General features: G+C 42.4%; 2 protein-coding genes and 1 pseudogene across 5 annotated transcripts in view; all 3 read right to left on the reverse strand.

Annotated features, from left to right (window-relative positions):
• The window catches only part of hsf4 (heat shock transcription factor 4), a 23,606-nt gene extending 18,830 nt beyond the window's left edge, over positions 1–4,776 (reverse strand). Inside the window, exons 1-2 of the mRNA XM_039614567.1 lie at positions 4,690–4,776; positions 2,572–3,010 (exon numbers count right to left, since the gene is read on the reverse strand). Coding sequence (XP_039470501.1) covers positions 2,572–2,697 — 126 coding nt within the window. The 5' untranslated portion in view covers positions 2,698–3,010; positions 4,690–4,776. The remainder of the gene's footprint in view (positions 1–2,571; positions 3,011–4,689) is intronic.
• LOC116319545 lies at positions 3,946–9,371 on the reverse strand (annotated as a pseudogene).
• A 3,180-nt stretch (positions 9,372–12,551) lies between these two features.
• Positions 12,552–23,141, reverse strand: part of LOC116319546 (cytochrome P450 2D15-like) — a 28,977-nt gene continuing 18,387 nt past the window's right edge. For 3 of the 4 annotated variants that reach the window (XM_039614563.1, XM_039614562.1, XM_039614564.1), the window contains 4 exons: positions 22,871–22,956; positions 13,484–13,585; positions 13,255–13,396; positions 12,552–13,154 (listed from right to left, as the gene is read on the reverse strand). In XM_039614563.1, coding sequence (XP_039470497.1) covers positions 12,967–13,154; positions 13,255–13,396; positions 13,484–13,585; positions 22,871–22,956 — 518 coding nt within the window. In that variant the 3' untranslated portion in view covers positions 12,552–12,966. The remainder of the gene's footprint in view (positions 13,155–13,254; positions 13,397–13,483; positions 13,586–22,870; positions 22,957–23,141) is intronic. The other variant, XM_031738921.2, reaches the window with a different exon arrangement.

Below are 23,141 nucleotides of genomic sequence, written 5' to 3' on the forward strand. Positions count from 1 at the left end.
AATCGACGTTATATGGATGCTGCATGTGACGGTGAACATGAAAATGAATAACAACAGAATTTGACCCACTTTTTCTCCATATTGCGAGATCAGATTTTCAGATTATCAGAGGTAAAATTCACTCATGCACACTCTCTCCCTCTGTCAGTCATGCTTTCCTCCCATTTTCACTGAGTAGCTGAGAAATCGTTTAACAGAACTGTTCACAAACTATATGAACCTCCATAAGAACACATTCCTGTAACGTGGTGCTGTCACTCTATTGCACCCACCTTGCACACAAAACATTACTCTGAGGATCATTTTATACGGTTAGAATTGGTGTTTCTATTGTATTTTTTTATTATGAGCAAGTATAAATTTGTAGAACTGAGTTACATTTTATCAGGACAGTAAAGAATTGACAGTTAATCACTGTTACTCTGCCTGCTGCATTTGAACCACAGCATCAGTCCAACATTTCCCTCCTGCTCCTTTCAGGAGTGTTTTCAGAGGCTGTTTAATGATTGTTGTTTTGCATTACAGTCACCAAATTATGTCGACTTTATTTAGTTCTGGATCATGTAACAACTGAAAGGGAGTTACTGTTGTAGTTTTCTTTGATTAAGACTGTAGATGCAAACAGACATTTATTCCATCTAATGAGGAACTCGGTTACATGTTTGATGTCTTTGACTCTTCTTACAATGAATTGTTGAAGGCTGAGAGAACAGAATCAAAAAAGTATTTCTGCAAAATAATTTCTGACACAATTGTCCGGTTATACTGAATAAACATGTTAATATTTTGATCATTCAAAATTGACTTGGTGTTAATACATTTTAATCTGTAGACATAATGCAAGTTAGCTGTAGCATATAAATACTTTAAAATGAGCCGATCAGAATAAAAGTGTAAGGAAACAAAATGACAGTTCATGTTTTAAAGACCTCTGGCACCATTTCAAACTTGAATTTGACTTTTTAAGTCGCTGTAAGTTGTTGTTTGAAAAATTGTGAACCAGATATTGAGTAAATAGGCAACTTTCTCTGTGAAAATGTAACAATATCGTCATTAGATATTTAATCCATGTAAATGAATTTAGCTCAGATACTTTAACTGAATCTTACTGACTTAATATTTTTGGGTTATATCAAATTAATGCTTTTACTAAATGTTAAACGTTTAAATTGTAGCTTTTATAACAATGAACCTTTTTATTTTGTTTAAATTTAGTTAATTTCTTTGATACATTATAAACAAAATCACGTCACTTTGTTGGCATCATTGTTAAGGACCTCTTGGTCACGTTTTAGGGCTTTCAAACGCCTGATTTTAGTCTTCTTTGGGTATTTTGTGCAGAAAATATTGGTCCAGTTTAGATTGCAATGAGCTGATGGTGACGATGATGATGTTCATTGAAAGTATAGAGGGTATGCACCTGTCCAAGAACAGCACCAAAACGAGCTCATTGCTAAATCTAATACAATGGAGCTTTTCTGTTATGACATCATTTTTTTAAAATTCGTTTTCATCCATAGAAAAAAAAAGAAAAAGAAAACTAATACTTCAGTCTTCGAGATATTTCAGGCATAAAAAACAGACTAAAGAGAATTTAAAATATACTTTATGTGCCACAAATGTATCTTGTGGATTTCGACAGTGTGTTTGCAACCTCGAGGATCTAAACATATCAATGCATCTGCAAGAAAACATTACACCTGCACAGCACTTAGAAAGGGAACACAAGGACCTTTACCTGACCATGCTTTTATACTTTGGATTTTTCATTTAGGGAAAATGATCTGAAATGTTTTTACACGCACACAGAAGATTTCAACTTAACATTAAATTATCACCAAGGCACAAAGACTGAAAGTAGCAGAATTTATTTTTTATTTAATTCATTTTTAATGATGTGCTCAGTAATTGTCATTAGTTTCACTGACCTTATAACTACATTCATATCATACTATAATTTTCGGAAAGGAAAGCATTAATAATACTACTACAATCTACTATACTTTACTGTAACTAAACGTTACACCCTTCAAAGCGTGTAACGCTTCAGGTGTGTAGCATTTGTTAAAATAACTCAAACATGGATGAGCAGTGAGCTTTACATGCACAGCGGTGTTCTCGAGAACACATGACAGAACCTCTGTGCTGGATTTGTGATCATACTTGATGCCTTCACACTACACAAATAGATTTTTGTTACTATTTCAGATGAACTGAAATATTTACTTTACGATACCGTTCAAAGCTTTAGTTCATGGATGGAGTTACTTGTTCCATAGAATCAGTATCAGAAATGCAACTGCTTAACAAGCTAAACGAGCCAATAACAAAGCCTTGATACTGAAACACTGTAAGTCACCACCAAATAAAGATCTTGCAACAGTACAATAAAGACATGTAGGATTTTTTGTACTGTTAAAGCTGCAACATCAGCTTCAACAATTTCCCTGGAGCTTTAACAAGCTGGTCAGTCTCTCATAGACAACCTGTGCCATATTCACTTCTTATATCTACTGTACTACAAATTAATATTACGTAGTATCCAGTAATACTAAAGTAAATGTGACTCACGGCACTCCAGCAGATAAGGTGGTTGGTGTCTGGGTCCTCAACCAGGGTCCACAGCTTAGTTAGAAAGGCTGGAACATTACTAGTGTAGCTGCCATCCACACCAACCGCACCTGGAGACTCCTGCATAATGGCACCTGTCCGCTTCCAAGGCCTCTCACGAGGGAACAGAGTGTGTGAATGTATGAGGGTGAGTGTGTGTTTGTCTATATATGTGCACGTTTCCAGACTAGTCCATGTTTGAGAAACTCCTCTTCTGATGATCCCTTACTGATAATCCCAAGTTTGTCTCAGTGTCTTCGAGTCCATCTCAGTCAGCCGTGCGCCCGTGCGTCTCACCGCGTGCTTCGTTTGTTTAATGTGTGTTTTTAAAATCTTCCTTCACCCTGTTTTTCTCTTCCACTCTCCTCTCACTGTCCTCGGTACCACATCATCCATCCAACTGAAAGCCATCACAGAAGGTCCATGTCAGCACACACACACACACACACACACACATGCATAATCCCGCCCCCCACCCCGGCCTCCCGCCCGGTCAAACAATACAGCATCCACACAAAAGCTTCCATAATACAGCGCTGTCCTACCATCAAAAGGCTGCTGGTGAAAGTGAACAGCGTGCAGCGTGCCTTTATGTCAGCCAGAAAAGACAGAATTGATTCATTTGTGAGCATATCTTAAATATCTTTGTGTCATTATTAAGTACACATGTAACGCTTGTACAGTAAAACCACAGCAACAGACCTATGTTTTAATGATCTGAGTGAATCACAAACTAATGGTGACTTGTGTCACATATCCATCACTGCAGATTAGCCTCAGGGATTAAGTCCTACTGTCTTTAAGTTCCAAAATCAGGCCAAATTTTCAAAAGTACACAAAAAAATATTAGCAGTTCACCTGCAGATTCCCGTTTGACTAATGAGGAAGCACGCGCAGGCTCGCCTGAGGAGCCAATCATTTACCTTTAAACAATAATGCTGACCAAGCAGTAATGTCCAGGGCAGAAATATGAAGCCTACACAAAAGTATCAGAAACTGTGCTGACACGGCTGGAGTCAACAGCTTTCTGCTAAACTTAGGAGTTGTTACATGTGTATGGGTTTCACACATACAGTTTATGGATAACTATTGAGCACGCCATCCTCCTGTCCACATATAAATGGTAGTTTTATCTTTTGTTTTGTATCTGAGTTTGTAGAATAAAGAACGGATTCATTAACTGGTCAGTCACAGGTCAAAGGTCAAAAAACAAAAAGTGCAGAGTCTACAAACCAGTCGATGACATCTTAGTGACCACGTCCGTCTTTCTTGTTGAGGATGTACAGGATAAATTTGTTAATGCTCAAAGACTAATAGTTATTGTTTATTTCAACTTCACACCAACAACCTCGCAAAAAAACCCCACACGTAGTATTTTGTGAAACTGAAGGATAATGAAGGGTAGCTTGTAATTTTCTGGTGGTTAGTAAGAACCAGAGAGACCATTTGAGATCTTTTGTGCACCAGCAGAGAAAAGACGAAGGCTTCTGGTCTAACAAACTCTCCACTGACACTGAGGAAGTTTTCAGGGTCAAATTCACAGTGAGATTTCCACTGCCCCTCCTCAAAAAGCACCGATGACAGGTCAGGGATGATGGTGGTTCCCTAAAGACCACAAAAATGGCCTTCATCACCTCACATATGCTTTCATACATTTTCCAATGCTGTAAATATACTTTATTGTAAAGACGATAACTACTGCCCTCACTTTTCTCTCAGCTATTTAGCACAGCAGTAACATTTTGTCAAATGTTTTATTCAAGCAAATTGTTTCTATTTCTTTGATATGTAGCTTGGGTATCGAGTATCCCATTAACTGAGTGTCTTTAGTAGTGCGGTGAAAAATGCTGAGGGGAACAGTGTTAGCCATCCTCTGGACCTCGTGAATAACAGCCTGCATGACAAATATCACACTACGTTGTTACCACATCAAAGAAACATCAGCATCCTTTTATAACACATTATTTCAGACTATGTAAATATTCAGGCTAAGTTTATTGTGCCTGTTTGTCTTCTTGGTGACTTTAAAGCAATGACGGGTTAATAGTCTCTCTAAAAAAAGAATAAAGTTGAATCTACCTGCACACAGGGCATCTGGTGTCTTCAAAACTGGCTTGATCCTTCCCATCCAGAGCTATGTCTATTTCCTGCTGACAACGCTCTGAGAAACACAGTTATCATTAAGGCGTGTATACAACCACAATTCTGTGGTTATGAAGCGCCTTGAGGCAACTTTTGTTGTGATTTGGCGCTATATAAATAAAATTGAATTGAATTGAATTCCAAAGACGCTAATAGCTGCACCTCGTCCTGGCTGACTGACGTCTGTTATAGCCTCAAAATACTAATTAAAGGTCAGTTAAAGGAGGTTAGTTAATGAGCAGATCTCCTTGCTTTGCATTTGAATGCTATGTTGGTGGTGTACATCCATCCATCCATCTTCTTCAGCTTATCCGGGGCAGGGTCGTGGGGGCAGCAGCATAAACAGAGAAGCCCAGACCTCCCTCTCCTCAGCCAACCCCTCCAGCTTGTCCGGGGGAACACCAAGGGGTTCCCAGGCCAGCCGAGAGATATAGTCTCTCCAGCGTGTCCTGGGTCTGCCCGGGGCCTCCTCCCGGTGGGACATGCCCGGAACACCTCACCCAGGAGGCATCCTTATCAGATGCCCGAAACACCTCAACTGGCTCCTTTCGATGTGGAGGAGCAGCTCTATTCCGAGTCCCCATCTCTAAGGAAGAGGCCAGAAACCCTTCAGAGGAAGCTCATTTCCGCCGCTTGTATCTGCGATCTTGTTCTCGTTTTCAGTCACCACCCACAGCTCAAACTGTAGGTGAGGGTGGGGACGTAGATTAACCGGTAAACTGAATACTTTGCTTTTACACTCAGCTCTCTCTTCACCACAATGGACCAGCACAGCGTCCACGTCACCAATCCGTCTGTCAACGTCCGGCTCCCTTCTCCCGTCACTCAACAAAACGCTGAGATACTTAAACTCCTCCACTCCACGCAGGAACTCATTCCTGACCCAGAGTGGGCACTCCACTCCTTTCCGGCTGAGGACCATGGCCTCGGATTTGGAGGTGCTGATTCTCCTTATCATCTACATATTTTGTAAATCTGGTTTTCATATCAGCCGGTACACAGCGAATCCTTGCAGGTGCAGGTCTTTGTAGCTATTTTTGGACACTGTTCACCACGATTGTTTTATCGATAAAGAACAGTACTGAACGTTTACAGTGTAACTTCTGCTCATCTATGAGGCAGTACCCATACATGTATTTATGTTGTATACATACTGAAAAGCTTTTATAGACAAATTATGAATATTTAACTTGTATTTGAAGAAATTTAACACTTGAAGAAATTTAACACTTGGAGAAATTTAACACATGGTAACGAGCTATATAGCTTTTTACCATGTTTACCAAGCGGGATACCCCAAACTCACACTTATTCCATCATCCCTGCAGGATTAGAACTCTGCTGCTCGTATTATCACTAGGACTCCCTCTACCCACCACATCACCCCTATCCTGAAGCAGCTTTACTGGCTCCTGGTTAAACTTTGCATTACTTTTAAAATATTCCTTTATATATTTAAGGCTATTCATTCCCTCTCCCCACCATACCTCTCTGATTTGGTGCAGATCTTCATCCCATCCTGGTGCCTCAGATCCTCTTCTTCTCTTTTTCTTTCTGTTCCTTCCTTTCGTCTTCTTTTCACCATGGGGGGCGGGGCTTTTAATCGCTCTGTCCCTCGACTTTGGAATCCCCCCCCCCCTCAGAAACATCACTTAATTCCCTCTTTTTAAGTCCACCCTCAAAACCCACCTGCTCACGATAGCCTACTCTATATAACTTCTCCATGCTCTTAAACTTTTTTTAATTATTGTGTTTATTCCCTGTATTGTTTGCTCTGTAAAAATGTATAAAATGTATTATTAATATTATTTATTATTATTAAGATGTTGTTAGTTTTGCAGGTCACAGAGCATCAAACATGCAGCTAATCCTTGGCTAAACGACACACTGTATAAAAAGCATACCCTGCACCTCGGGATAATTCATCAGGTAGAGGATTGCAACAAGCATGGTGCTTGCAGGTATGTCGGTTCCGGCATAGTGAAAGCTGGTCTTCAGAAAACGGCGAGCCATCGTTTCCTCTCTTGACGAACAGACGAGAGGAAACGAGTGCGTCAGTGTTTTTTTTAATCAGTTGTTTACACTGAAATGTCTGAGCAGGAGACAGCACACACGCAAACACACACACACAAACACACACCTTGTCCAGTTCATCCAGGTAGCAATCTATAAATGACGTGGTTTACCGGGAACTCTGCTCTTTTTGTTCTCTGTCAGCGTCTCTAAATCTCTTTCATGGGCGATCTAACAGGAAAAAAGCTTTGATGAGCTGTTTCGATGACTGCACCGTGTGTCACGCTGACATGGATGTTTTTAAACACATGGATAAAACTGAGTCACAGTTAATACTGCAGGTGCTGTTTGTTGATCCTGTGTTACATCATACTATGTTCAGTGAGAACACAACAGAGTTTTGCTGCCTTTTTTGCTTTTGGGGGAAATGTTTGAAAATATAAGGAAAGCTAACACTCAGTGCTTGTGTCATTTGTGTCTCATTCAAATGGGCCTCAATGTGGTCACATGTGGTCACCTCAACATTTCAATTTTCATTTTTAATATGAAAATTTTTCCTGGTTTGAATGAGAATATTCAATTTTTTAGTGGTTATACATGATTATTGATCATGTTTATCTAAGGAGCTGTTGAAGAGGTTTCACCTGTCAGCTCCTTCACTTCTACAGGAGTACATCATCAAACATATGACAGCTTTGCTATTGTCTCTGCATTGAAACATAAAATAAGGATTATTTGCAAAACTTTTGCAAATCAAAACTTTCCAAAACATGCCCTGAAATACTTGAAAGCTTTCTGGAAAGGCAGCGGGAAGGTGCGCACCACAGGAATGCACTCATAAATCTGTACGGATGAAAAAAGTGATGAAATGTAATTTTACTGAAGGTCTTGTTATGGTGTGACCTTGATTGCAGATTGTATTTATTCTGCATAATATTAGTGACGGCATGATATTCAGAGGCATCATTATGAAAGCAGCTCACCGTGCCCCAGCGTCTGTTGATTAATTTGAATGTCTCGTGAAAAAGGCAAACAGAAAACTTGATGAACTCATCCTCGTAGCTAAACCGCTCAGCAAACAGAACTTGGCAGATGATGTTTGAGTCTCCAGTGTGGAACAGCAGCTGAGGGTCTGTGGTCCTACCTGGAGAAACAATGTGAACAGATGTTTTTAGACACAAACATCATTAAAAACAGAGTCACAGATAGAACAACAAAAACAATTAGTTACTCTCTGCTGGAGAAAAGCACGCCAACACTTTCCTGCAGAAGCTTCACAGCGTGCTGTATTTCTCCGAGAATCCTCTGCTCCATGGACTGTTTCCTCAGACCAAAGTTTCTCAGGGTCATCAGGCCGAAGCGTCTGTGCTCCAACCAGAACTGTAATCTGCTAAAACCACTCCTGGAGCGTGAGCTACATGCAAAAACGGAAACGTTTTATTCCTTTAATTATGTTTCAGTAATTACGAGCACCTCACCTGTTGTTCTCACTGCTACCACCAGATGGTGCCAGTGTAAGGAGTTTTGACATTCAGCATTTACTTTGTTACACAGTATTTACATCACATTCATGTTACCAGAGAAGGCATTCCCACTTAGTTTATTTTAATCTTGCACTCCAATCACATGCAGACTAATATGTCTGCATTACATTTCCAGTGGTCACTGTTATCTTCAACTCTGAGACCTGAGGCTGTCATTGTGCTCTTACTCCTTTACTTCTGCATTAAAATAGCAAACGGAGAACCACAGCAGTTACATTTTCATAGTTTAGTGGTTTACACATTTGCCTTACAAGCAAAAGTTATGCAGTTCAGTTCTAGGAAAAGACACAAATCCCTTGGGAGCTATATCAGGAAGATGATCTGGTGTAAAAATCGATTTGGCATTATTGGATAATGCCAAATCGAGATGAAACACGCCTGCGGGGGCTGCATAAAAAGACAGAAAGTCACAGAAAGCTATCGTACCTTTCACTTGTGCAGCGTGATTGTACATTAAGTGTTGTGGTCTGCCAGAGAAGTCAGCAGCTTTGTGGACCAGGGCCTCCTTTAAGCCATGCAGCCCAGTGATAACAACCGCAGGCCTGGGACCAATAAAAAGGCTGTAGATGTTACCGTAGCGTTCAGCCAGCTGGGGAGATAAAGTGGCATGTTTTATAAAAATAGGGTATGAAATTCATTTTCCTTATTAAACTGTATGCAGCTTAATATTTTATTATTAGAGAGAAAGGAAAACAAAAACTAACACCAGGACACAATTAAAGATGCAGGAATCTCAGATAAACCTATCAGTGTGTACATCAATGAATGCATATATTAAAAAAATTGTAGAATTGTTTTTTATATTTAAAATATTAGAAAAGATATGAATATTTACCCTCTCTAGGCCAGCAATAGGGTGCTGGAAAAAGCAGCAGGAGAAGCAACAATACCAACAACAATATCAGAGCAACAGATGGTGATGCTGTTTCTGATGAATATTCAATGTATTCTCTTTCATCGGGCCTTTATACAGCCTTTACTGTACAAACACAGACAACCTTTGCACAGTCGTGGGGCCTGCAGAGGCACTGAATCGGGTTGTTCGACGCACGTCCGTGCCATCATAGGCAAACAAGTGTCTGCTATCACTGTTACCACAGAACATAATGGTACCTATGACCACTTTTAATTTAATATATAGAAATGCAAATATTTAAAATTGTACTTTTTGTTTTAATGTTTAACTGACAAAAGTAAAAAAAAGAAAAAAGATGGATGCCTGCATTAGCCCACTTATTTAAAGAGGACTGTTTTCACAACTTCAGATATTTATTCTTGGCTTTGCATGATTCACAATATTGGAAAAAATACTGCATTTCAAAACATCTTTTTAAAAATGTTGTACTGGTACTTGGAGCAGCTCCACCCACTTGCCTTTGATTGGCTGCTCCTCGGAAATCAAAGGTTTGCATATTATGTGGGTGGGCGTGATGTACGCCTGAGACGGTCGTATCAGTGGGATCCATTTTTTCCCCAAGCTATTTGTGATTAGTTAGACCTGGTAAAACTGTAAATGTCTCATTATATAGGCAGAGGATGTCTGGGCTTCTTTGTGTGACTCCGCCCCCACAACCTGAACCCGGATGAGCTGTAGAAAATAGACGGATGGATACCATCACATAAAAATACAGAAGCTTTCTGTAATTAATATTTAGAGTATTTCTGTATTTTTACAAGACAGTAAATTAAAATACACGTTGTAGATTTAACTCTACATAATTTTCATTTTTAAGGACAAACATGTTGAATAAATAGTATTTAAACATGTAAAGATAATGAAATATGTATGTACTACAATAAATCAGGTTATTATGTGAGTTTTATTAAGTAATTCTGAAAAATCTTTAATCCATGTTTAAGGTAAGAAAATGAAATATGAGCCCATAAAAATGTCAAAATACAAAATAAGAAACAGCGTTTATAACTACAATCAAAAGTTATTATTATTATTATATAAGAATAAGAATAAGAACAACTTTATTTATCCCGAGGGAAATTCGTTTGTCATGTACATGCTCAAAGCAGCAGGAGAGACAGAGGAACAGATGAAATAGATATAAGATATACAATATATACAATAAGAATAATGTACAGTAATATACAGTAGGATAGTGCAAGACATAGTATTGGATAACTCTAACAAAGTAATATATATAACTATATCCTGGTGAATAAATAACTTAACTATCAGTGCAGGCGGTTCTAGAAAGTGACAAAGTATTGTGCAATAGAATAAAGGGAGTAGCAGCATATGATGGGGGGATGAAAACAAATATTCAATAAGTCCTTGGAATTGTTTGCCATTTTTGCAAACGATTCCCTTATCGATTCCAGTCGCCCCGAATGACGTCACCACGTTGCGGAGCGTCGGAGCGTACCTGGCAGGAAACACGGCGCCTAAGCGGCTCAAACGCTTAAAAGTTTGTTTATACTTTACGAGAACGGATGACAACAGGGCAACTTGCAATACTTGCAAAGTAGATATTTCATTAAGGGAGGAAACACTACGAATATGCAAAAGCATTTGCTCACAAAACACGCGATGAACTTAAATGAATGTCTTTAATTCCGCTCCGGACTCGTGAATCTCAACCCAGCAGCAGCGGTAACGTTTGCACGTCCTCTCCCGTTAATGCGGCAGGTAAATAATCAACTAACAGTGCATATTATGTTAGCGCGATCTGCTTTATTACAAAACCTGCCATTACTGTGCATTTAGGTGACCATGATGAGAGAGACAGAGTCTGGCTGGCGCTCGCTGGCAGTTGTCGCTGCAGTCTACCGGTAGCGTCTCTTTTCAGGCCCGCATGTCACCGAGCAGTGACTAGTTTGTGGTCAAAACCTTGCAGCCATTTGCCACAGCAGATGGTAAGTGAATGTGTTTAATTGTAGGCAGGGACATTACTGGATATTCTTGCGTAATTGCTACAGAATAATTTATGTTATACTTTGTTATTGCTACAGAAGAATATTTATTTTATTATTTTACGTTTACAATTTTCCCCGGGGACCCTGTGACACCCCATTGAAGAGCCATAGGCTGGATCTCTTAAGATCTCACTGTTGGGTTTGTAAGGCCATGTTACTCCTAAATTTCTATCTTGTTCAAAGAGGAGATATAAAACAGTTCTAAGCTAATCGACCTTAGTGTTCTCCTTTTTAAAAACAAGAATCGATAAGAGAATCGATAAAGAATCGAATCGTTAAACAGAATCGAAAATGGAATCGGAATCGTTAAACTCTTATCAATACCCATCCCTACTCTTGGATAATATTGCACGGTCTGGGAGGGAACAGAATAACATAGGTAATAGTCTCAGGAGAATCAAGTGTAAAAAGTGTAAAAACTATATAATGATGTTTTTTTTAAATTTGTATTTATAATAATTTCTGTGAAATGATGAAATGAAAAATGGTCTGTTGACCCATTTTAAGTTAAAGTGTTTCTTACCATCAAAAGATCTGTAATTTAGGCTGATGTAAAGACTATACAGGTGTTTAATGGTTGGTTGGCTGGTTTAATGTCTGAAAACCAGGGAGATCTGCTGAAAATGTTATGGCCTGCATGGCAGACCAGGGGTGTGTGGGGAAGGGGGACCCAAAATGCAGAACTCTGTGCGATGAATGCAGTGCGTTTATTTACACTGAAGTAAATAGTACACAACAATAAATCCCTGTGCGTTTCCAACTCCTGTGCTGTGTCTCCGCTCCCGTGAAACTTGTGCTCGCTGCTCTCCCGTTCCTGCACTCCTGCTGGAAAATCCACAGAGGCAGCCGTTAACACACAACTACAAAGCAACAGACTAGCACTCATTGATTAGCTGGAAACACTGACGGGTACTCACTCAACGATCCAGGGTCAAGGAGCTCTCAGCCACACTGCTTTGTAGCTCCTCCGAAGAGGCTTGATCAGCGCCAAGTGTGTGTGAAGATCCTTGGGTGTGATCGGTCAGCTGGCAGGGCCACACCCACCAGGCCTGAAGGTGCCTCTCACGACCCCACACACACACACACACACACACACACACACACACCTGCCAATACACAAACATGGAGCACAGGAACAGCAGCAGTGCAGAACACACACATATAATATAATAAGTCCACAACTGTTCAGGGACTCTAGGTCACTCAGACCCAGATCCCTGACAGAACAACCAATAACTAAAATTAACTGTCACAAAAGATGACCTCAAAAAGAGAGTCTGCGTAACAGTGAGTGTGTAAAACAACACACACAAATCTGGGTTGTAATGGATTTATTGTTTCACTTCTATGAGAGAAAACACTCTTTATTAACACAATGATGGGTGTGTTTCACATCCACACATCTTTTTTTTTTTCCAAATTAGATGTTGGACGACTGTTGGTCAGGTTTTTTTTATATAGCTCCAAATCACACAAAGCATTGCCTCAGTGTAGATCCTGCAGTACTTGGGAAAATCTGTTATTGATTGATTAGTAGCAGTGCCTAATACATAGTTTAGAGACTAATTAAGGATCAAACACTATGTTGGGATAGGTGCATTCACCCAATTTATGTATATTTTACTTTTGTGACTGTTGACTTTAAGGCAGCAGAAATTTATTTTCATTCAATTCTAAGTATGACTCTATTTTTATCTGAGTCACTGAGCTACAGCGTCTCCACACTATCTCATTGTGGTGTCCTGAGTTGGATCTTCATGCTAAAAGGTTTGGGAGTTAAGGTGATCCCATAGACTGGAGTGAAGTCTGGTTCTCCTGCGTCCTCGGGCCAGATGAACTTAAATCTCCTCAGGAGAGTCACCATGATAAGGAAGAGCTCCATACGAGCCAGACCCTCTCCGAGACACACCCGAGGACCTGAGACATTAAAAAAAGGTCTCAGTACCATGTAGAACAGATATTTGATCACCACTGTCTCTGCTGCTACTCCAAGTAAGATTTGTCTATGCTCATGTACCTGCAGAGAAAGGCATGAACGCCTCTGGTTTAACAAACTCTCCTTGATCATTTAGGAAGTTTTCTGGGTTGAATTCATGAGGGAATTTCCACTGTCCTTCCTCGTTAAGCACTGAGGTCAGATTCTGGATAATTACTGTACCCTGAGAAAACACCAAAAGAATAAAACCCATTAAGGAAACTCTTCATTGCCTCTATTCCTAAAACCTATATAGCCGGTTGCCTCTTACCCTGGGAATGGAATATCCCATGAGCTCTGTGTCCCTGGTGGTGCGGTGGAAGACACTGAGAGGAACAGTGTTGGCAACCCTCTGTACTTCATGAATCACTGCCTGGATGAAGACATGTTTTATGTAGTATAGAGCAAAAGACAAACAGTGCAGGCTCACTAGTGCTAGATAACTAGTACTAGCAGTTATCTAGTTTCTCCCTATAAAGAGATTGTAATGAATGAATGATTACAACAGCTATCCAAATCAATGGCTTCAATCAATGACAAAGCAAACTTTGTCCGAAGCATCTCCCAGATGTTATAAGGTGAGAAGCATAAGGTCCATTGCAAGGCATTTGTCTTCATCTTCATGTTTAATGTGAGTCTTCTTGTCTCTGTTTTTAGTATATGTCTTCTATCCTTGAAAGTTGCGCAATGTCAACACTAGGGGTGCAACAATACATGTATCTGTATTGAACTGTTCGATACTTTCGGTTCGGTACGCACATGTAGTGAACAATACAAAATTTTTCATTTATTTTATCAACTTTTCTTCTGATGATGCTGTCTGTGTTGAGAGCTCAGTGGATCTGCATTTGACTACTCTGCCTAAGCTACATTGTTGAGCGCAAATCCACTGGGCACCGCCCATATGCATTCACTCAAGCTAGCGAGACAGAAGTTAAGTTCGTTGCAACATGGCAACTGCCTCAACGCTACCCGAAATTTAACCTCCTCCACCATCATTCAGATCTGGCGTTTGGATCTATTTTGGTTTTCATGTGAAGTATGACCCTGATGGTAAGCGCATCATGGACAAAAGTACAACAGTATGTCAGATGTGCCACGCAATGCTCAATTACATCAGTGGGAACACAACGAATATGGCTGCACATTTACACTGACATCACCCTAGTGCAAAGACAAGTGGAAGCAGACAAAAACAACAACAAGCACGCATGCTACAAACTCTACCCGAGTCATTTAGTCAGCCGTTAACACATGATTATAAGAGGGCAAAAGAAATAGACAGGGCAATTACAACTTTTATTGCTGTCGACATGCGACCCTTTTCTGTTGTAGAAAACCTACCTACCTGCTAGCACTCCAGAAATGAGTGTGAGGGGAGGTCCATCAGAGAGTGGTTCATTTTATGGGGCCTGATATGTTTAATATGCTGCTGAGAATATACCCAGAAGAAGGGTATAGTATAGCTTTTATTTTGGAAAGAGACATTTCTCTGTAGTAAACTCTCTTTTTCACATATGAGTGATTTCTCGATCAGATAGATTTTTTTTTATTATTATTATATTGTTATTTCAGGCTGGCAAAACCCCATCACCACCTCCTCGTGGTGCCAGCTGGGAACAACAACCCATTGAGAAGCTGGCCAACAGTGTGGGTCATTGACGTCAGGGGGAGCGACGCGCCGGTCAACGTAGTCTTCAGTCGCGCCAAATGCAATGCCAACCCAAAATTTGGAAACAAATACTAAGGGGTCTCCCAGAAGCGATGCGTGTCGTCCTCGCCCAAACGACGTGAGAAGAGGACGAGGGCTACCTGCCAGTGGACAAGGCAGGCCACAGAAGCTAGTCCAGTTACTATGTCTCAGTACTATGAACATAGGTACATTAAGCGAATGAAGCCGCGAACTAGCCGACACTCTCAAGAACCGCCACATCGACATCGCGTGCATTCAAGAAACGAAATGGAAAGGGGCAAAGGGAAGGGGCATTGAAGAAGGATTCAAGCTCTTCTACAATGGCAATCGGGCTCAGAACGGAGTGGGCATAGCGGTGAGCCAGAAGCTCCGGGACAGTGTGGTTGAAGTGACCCGCATATCGGATCGTCTTATGTCACTTAAGATCGACACTGATATGAGACGGATATGTGCGATTCCATGGCGGCCAAGGATTCGGGACCCGAAATGACGATGGATGCCGTGTTGTGGACTACGCAGAGGCAAACGATCTCGCCGTGGCCAACACTTTTGGTAGGTTTGTAGCTTAAACCTATTCGCTGGAACATTGAAGACAATGTAATTACACAGCAAAGCAAGACACGAGTAGGCAAAGTTCTTTATGTTTCTCGTGCACGGGAGAGAACTGGACAAATGCCGTTCCTTCGCTTGACCCCAGTTTCTCTCGTCCGCTCCCCCGTACACTGCTCTTTTATTTTGGTCACATGAATATGCATAGGTTCATTAACATATGACGTATACATACACACAAAGAGTACCTTGCCTGTGCGTTTTGTAAGTGTGTGTGTGTGTGTGTGTGTGTGGGGTCAGAGTGTGACCCCATAGAGACTTCCCTAAACCTGCTGGTCTGGAAGTCCAGCAGTTCATCTAAACAAAAGGCACTTAGAGTAAAACTGACATAGATACGTTTATCCTACCACAAAACAATAAGAGAAGGTACGATCTCTCCCATCCTCCCAGGTTGTGGGTGTGAATGCCAGAACACTCTGGAATGCACACAAAGTCTTTGCAGACTATTAAGGATCACACATCCTATCACTACACAATCGGTTATACACCTCTAAGCATATATGGTTAAATATTTCTTAATACAAATAACAATAATAAAATCTAAACCCATCAACTTTCTTCAGAAAGAGGCCAGCGCACCTCATTACGTATTCTAGTGGCAGCAGGAACCCAAATCGACTACTGGCTAATCCGAAGACCCCATCTGAACCTGGTCACCAACGTGAAGGTCATCCCGTCAACAAACATCGGCCCTCAGCATCAGCTACTTGTGATGGACCTACGACCCAACCTTGGCCAGCAACGACGACCACCGATCCCTTCAGTAGAGAAAACTAAATGGTAGCGCCTTCACGAGCGCAAAAGCCAGCTAGTGGATGCACTTGGGCACTTGGGCGTGGACCCCAGTGGACCAGTAGACACCGTCTGGGATAACATCGCCAGTCAGATATACGATGCGGCAGGCAGCGCCCTTGGGAAGAAGAGCTCCCCACCCTTGGACACTCCTCTATCCTGACGATGTCTTCCTCGCAGATGAATCTCGAATGGAGCTGCAACGCCAAACACAGCAATGGAAGACACGCCTGAGTGAGTACGGGCTGAGGTTGAACACCAAAATAACTGAATACTGGCCCCCAAACTGACAGCATCATCAGTGTCGATGGAGAAGACCTGGCGAAGGTATCTCACTTCAAGTACCTCGGATCGATGATCAGCAACGACGGTGACATCCTGCCAGAAGTGCGGCCTGGATGAAGTGGCACCAAGTCACTGGTGTCCTGTGCGACCGACGAATGGCTGACCGCCTCAAGTCGAAGATCTACAAGACCGTAGTGCGCCCTGTGGCCATTTACGGATCAGAGTGTTGGCCGGCCACTGCAAAGCACGAACAAGCCCTTCAAACAATGGAAATGCGGATGCTGCGATGGTGCCTGGGCCTGACACAATGGGACCACGTCACAAACATCGACATCCGAAAGCGGCTGGGCATCGCACCAATTACGGAGAAGATGCAAGGAGCACAACTGCTGGGCACGTGGTCAGAAGTGACGAAAAATTGGTGGCAAGAACAGCAATGCGACTCAGCCCCCAAGGCCGGCGACCAAGGGGCAGACCAAAAAGGCGATGGATGGACCAAATTAGAGATGACATGAAGAAGATCGGCGCCAACCTGAACGACGCCCTTGATCGTACCGAATGGAGGCGGCTTTGCAGAAAAGTGGGCCCCGCAAAGCAGAAATAACACTAGGAGGAAGAAGATTATTTTGTTGTTTCAGCAACATTTAATTTAAAAACTGTACTTTTGAGTTAAAAGAATTTTAATAAATTGCAAATTAAAAAAGGCATGAACATTTTTTTTGTATGGAAAAAATATCGAACCATGACATCCAAGTGTCGAACCGAACCGAACAGTGAATTTTGTGTATTGTTGCACCCCTAGTTAACACATAAATGCTTCTCTTTTTGTTTTGTTTTCAATGGGGTTACTTTTCATTTTGAAAAACATCTCCACGCCCACAAAAATATTAAAAAGCGTGCCAAGCACTGTCAAGGGAGCAGACTGCGTGGACTGAGAAGGAGGACCCAAGTGCTGACACGCGAAAAACAAAACTTAATCTTAACAGAAAGCGAGCGGTTTATTTAAGACTGGTTAAACAGTTCAAAACAACTGGGTAAAGGCGTAATAACCTAAACTGGGTGAACTAAGGCTAGGCATAAAAAACCTGGAACATGAACATGGAAACCTGGCATGAAGAAACCTTAACGAGAAGACCTGGAATGGAAACATGAAAAACCTGAAACATGGCATAAACGCAGCAGCATAGCAGACGATTGGACATCTGATCGGATGAGACATGGACATAACAAACAGAACGTAATGGCTCAGGAGGGTGGGTGGGGGGGCATGACAGATGGTACAGGTCACAGGGGGGAAACATGGAGGAGACGGGAGACAAAGATATCATTGAAACACATGAAGGGCAAAGGAGAGTTCAACACAGGGGGCAAAGACGCAAGAGGAATCTTATGGGCTCAAATTGTGGTCATAAATATTTTGTACTTGTAAATCAAATACGTAGTTGTGAACTGAATTTTGTAACCTTGTAAACCAAAATATCTGAAAATTTTATGTTTGTGCATCTACAGATGATTATTTGTGTGTGTGTAAAAAAGATTTGTGTTTGTAGAAAATATTCACAGAAGTTACAATTTTTTTTTACAGATACAAAGCAAAAAACTACGGGTAAAACTCTGCATTCAGGTTCCCTGGCTGTGTGAGAGTTTCAGCTTACAAGTACAAATTTTGACCCAATTTTTCTTCCTTTCAGCTGATTGTTCAATGTCATGTCAATCACAAATTTAACAATCCAATCAGAGAACAGATGGGTTTGGCTGTCAGAGGGGTGGTTTACTGAGCTTCAGGTCCTGGAAGGGTAAATGCCCTTTCACGTGCCAGCGTTTTCCTTCATCACCACGAAAGAAAACAGTCTGTGCGTGTCTGAGTTCGGTGGATTTTTGTCGCAGGTTTACGTGCTTACACAGGGACCTCCAGAGCCTTTTCAACGGCTCTGTGGACCTCGGGGGGAAAGCAGTGTTGTGGAAATGACACACTTTTCACTAGTCGGGATAGTTACAAAGCTTTCTTCATTGTGAATGAGCAATACATGTTTTTATTGAACATTTGAAGATAATACAACACAAACTCTTGTAGAGGATATAAAGTCAGAGAGATACATACTTTAAAACGACAAGGAGCAGGCGCATCTAGTACACGTAGAGCTGCCGCAAAAAAAACGACAGAGCACTGCGGCCAGCTTTGGATCCTTCTCTCTTAGCGGTGAGTGCAGCGCATGGTGCGTCTGTTGTGAAAGGGCCTTTATGCTGTGCAGTGTGACTCACAGCAATGGTCCCGAGTCAGCCCTGACTTTGTGTTAAAGTAATACTAAAGTAATAATGGTATTTCTGACCACTGGTATATCACAACTTTATCCTTTCAACAGCTTCCGAAAGTTAAGGGACCTAGCCAAGCATCCCTCTGACAGCCAAACCCATCTGTTCTCTGATTGGATTGTTAAATTTGCGATTGACATGACATTGAACAATCAGCTGAAAGGAAGAAAAATTGGGTCAAAATTTGTACTCGTAAGTTGAAACTCACACACAGCCAGGGAACCTGAACGCAGAGTTTTACACGTAGTTTTTTGTTTTGTATCTGTAAGCAGACCTTAACAAAAAAAATTGTAACTTGTGTAAATCTTTTTTACACACACACAAATTCTCCTCTATAGATGCGTAAACAAAAGATTTTCAGATATTTTGGTTTACAAGGTTAAAAAATATTTATGACAACAATTTGAGCCCACAGAATCTAATAAACAATAGTGATGGGAATTCCATCAGAGGCCCCAGTCTGCGAGATCTTCAACTCACACCTCCGGCAGAGCTTCAACAGCATTCCGAGGGAGACTGGGGACATTGAGTCCGAATGGACCATGTTCAGCGTCTCCATCGCCGAAGCTGCTGCATTGAGCTGCGGCCGCAAGGTGGTTGGTGCCTGCCGTGGTGGTAATCCCCGAACCAAATGGTGGACACCAGAGGTGAAGGGAGCCACCAAGCTGAAGAAGGAGTCCTATCGGGCTTGGTTAGCCTGTGGGACTCCGGAGGCAGCCGACAGGTATCGACAGGCCAAGCGGAATGCGGCTCGGGCAGTGGCTGAAGCAAAAACTCGGGTGTGGGAGGAGTTGGGAGAGGCCATGGAAAAAGACTTTCGGACTGCCTCGAAGAGATTCTGGCAAACCATCAGGCGTCTCAGGAGGGGAAAGCGGTGCTCTACCTGCACTGTGTATAGTGCTGGCGGAGCGCTGCTGACGTCGACTGAGAAAATTGTCAGGCGGTGGAAGGAATACTTCGAGGACCTCCTTAATCCCACTGACACGTCTTCCGAGGAGGAAGCAGAGTTTGGGGATGAGGGATTGACCCGCCAATTTCGGGGCGAGGTCACTGAGGCAGTTAAACAACTCCTTGGTGGCAGAGCCCTGGTGTTGATGAGGTCCGCCCCGACTTCCTGAAGGCTCTGGATGTTGTAGGGCTGTCCTGGTTGACACGCCCTACAATGTTGCGTGGAGATCAGGGGCAGTACCCTGGACTGGCAGACCGGGTGGTGGTCCCCATCTTTAAGAGGGGAGACCGGAGGTGTGTTCCAACTACAGGGGATCACACTCCTCAGCCTCCCTGGGAAAGTCTATGCCAGGGTGCTGGAAAGGAGAGTTCGTCCGTTAGTCGAACCTCGGATACAGGAGGAACAATGCGGTTTTCGTCCTGGTCGCGGAACACTGGACCAGCTCTTTATCCTCTCAAGGATACTTGAGGGTGCATGGGAGTTTGCCCAACCAGTCTACATGTGTTTTGTGGACTTGGAGAAGGCATTCGACCGTGTCCCTCGGGGTGTCCTGTGGGAGGTGTTGCGGGAGTATGGGGTGTCTGGCCCATTGCTACGGGCCATTCGATCCCTATACAACCGTTGCAAGAGTTTGGTTCGCATTGCCGGCAATAAGTCGGACTCGTTCGGTGGGTGATGGGCTCTGCCAGGCTGCCCTATGTCACCGGTTCTGTTCATAATTTTTATGGACAGGATTTCTAGGCGCAGCCAAGTGGCGGAGGGCTTTCACTTGGTGGCCTCAGAATCTCATCTCTGCTTTTTTGCGGATGATGTGGTTCTGTTGGCTTCATCAGGTGAGGGCCTCCAGCTCGCACTGGAACAGTTCGCAGCCGAGTGTGAAGCAGCGGGAATGAGGATCAGCACCTCCAAATCTGAGGCCATGGTTCTCAGCCGGAAAAGGGTGGAGTGCCCACTCCAGGTCGGGGATGAGTTCCTGCCCCAAGTGGAGGAGTTCAAGTATCTCGGGGTCTTGTTTGCAGTGATGGGAGAAGGGAGCCGGAGATCGACAGACGGATTGGTGCTGCGGCTGCAGTGATGCGGACGCTGCACCGGTCCGTCGTGGTGAAGAGGGAGCTGAGTGTAAAAGCTTAAGCTCTCAATTTACCGGTCGATCTATGTCCCTACCCTCACCTATGGCCACAAGCTGTGGTAGTGACCGAAAGAACGAGATCGCGGATAGAAGCGGCAGAAATGAGCTTCCTCCGAAGGGTGGCTGGCCTCTCCCTTAGAGATAGGGTGAGAAGTTCGGCCATGTGGGAGGGGCTCAGAGTAGAGCCGCTGCTCCTCCACATCGAAAGGAGCCAGTTGAGGTGGTTCGGGCATCTGACAAGGATGCCTCCTGGGCGCCTCCTGGGTGAGGTGTTCGGGCATGTCCCACCGAGGAGGCCCGTGGCAGACCCAGGACACGCTGGAGAGATTATATCTCTCGGCTGACCTGGGAGCATTTGGTGTTCCCCGGATAAGCTGAAGGAGGTGGCTGGGGAGAGGGAGGTCTAGGCTTCTCTGCTTAGGCTGCTGCCCCGCGACCGGCCTCGGATAAAGCGGATGAAGATGGACGGATGGATGGGAATTCCGGCTCTTTTAGGAGAACCGGCTCTTTCCGCTCGGCTCACTATAAAGAGCCGGCTCTTTCGGCTCCCAACCGGCTCTTCAGGTTGTGTTGTTGCTTTAATTAATTTATTATCAACAACAATATAAAATTATGCACAAAAGAAATTACTCATGTTAAACAAACATGGATTTATTTATATGTTTACATATAAATATATACGGTGGCCCCTAGAGACAAAGCACGTACAAACTCCAAAACACATTGCTAGCGTTAACTGACCTTCCAAATCAGAGCTACCTAGATCACTTAAATTACACAATTGAAAGCATATGTGTATTGTTTGTGTATTTATACACAAGCACTCATATATATTCAAATAATTAAAAAAATGTTCATTTACCTGTTGCTACCACACACCAAATCCGGTCGTTGGTACTTCTTGGCTTGTGTAGCCACTAGGTAACAAAAGCTCAGCACTGCCCCTAGCATCCTGGAGCACTTCTGTTGTGTTTTGTACATGTTTTGGAGTTTTTACGTGCTTCTGAGTTTGTACGTGCTTCTGAGTTTTCACATGTTTTGGAGTTTGTACATGCTTCTGAGTTTGTACGCGTTTTGGAGTTTGTACGTGCTTTGTCTCTAGGAGCCACCGTAAATATACGTTTATTTATTCACTCCACATAAAATGTAATAAATAAATCATATAATACAAAAAACAACTATTTACATTTCAACTTTTAACTATTTAAATTTTCAGCTTTTTCCTTTTAAACAAATTTAAAGTGAAACAACACAAAACACTGCAAACCACAACACAATTAAATATAAATTAAAATATGAAAACAAAAAGAACATGCATATTCTCTGTCATATGGGCCCGCATGAATAAACTTTCTGAATCCTTTATCATCCGCAACTGAAAATAGTTGTGGATGATCACTATACCTTTCTAATGTGACGTTGTTGTCCCTGGCTCTCTTTCTCTCTATTTCCCTCCCGCTCTGTTCCTGTGCTACTGTGAGTGCAACTACCGCCCCTCCCCCCTCTGCCCAGCGCAAAGCACAAGGCTCGCGTGCGGAGTGAAGCGGAAAAAAAGTGCGAGAGAGGGTGAGAGAAAGGAAAGAAAAAAAACAAGGCTCGCGTCGTTCACTTCAAAGACCAGGCTCTAAGAGCCATTTCATTCGCGACCGACACATCACTAATAAACAATGAACCATAACTGGGAAACTTAGCAGCTTATAACTAAATGAACTTAAACACAAACCATCAACATAAATGAAAACTCAAAATGCTGGCTCGATCATGACAATGCTAGAGCGACATAACCAGTCGTAATGTTCAGTCTGCAATACCCTGCGTTTGGGTCCTCTTGTCTTCATTGTAAAATATGAGTAAACATATGACCAGACATATGTTGTATGATTTGTACCTGCACGTAGGGCATATTGTGTCTGTCTTCAAAACTGACGTGGTCCTTCCCGTCTAACACTCGGTCTATCTCGTGCTTACATCGTTCTGTGGGAGATGTTGCATCATACAATGTGTTGCAAAGAAAATCAAACACAAATGTTACATAACAAACAACAGTTAATGCTATTTAAAGAGATGTCACAAGTGAATGATGCACTAAACATAGGATTAAACAAGTTATTAATAATGGGTGCTTTTCATTTACTGTAATTCTGCATTGTTTTTCAACA

Source organism: Oreochromis aureus, linkage group 7 (genome assembly GCF_013358895.1).
Source record: "Oreochromis aureus strain Israel breed Guangdong linkage group 7, ZZ_aureus, whole genome shotgun sequence".
NCBI classification, from domain to species: Eukaryota; Metazoa; Chordata; class Actinopteri; order Cichliformes; family Cichlidae; genus Oreochromis; species Oreochromis aureus.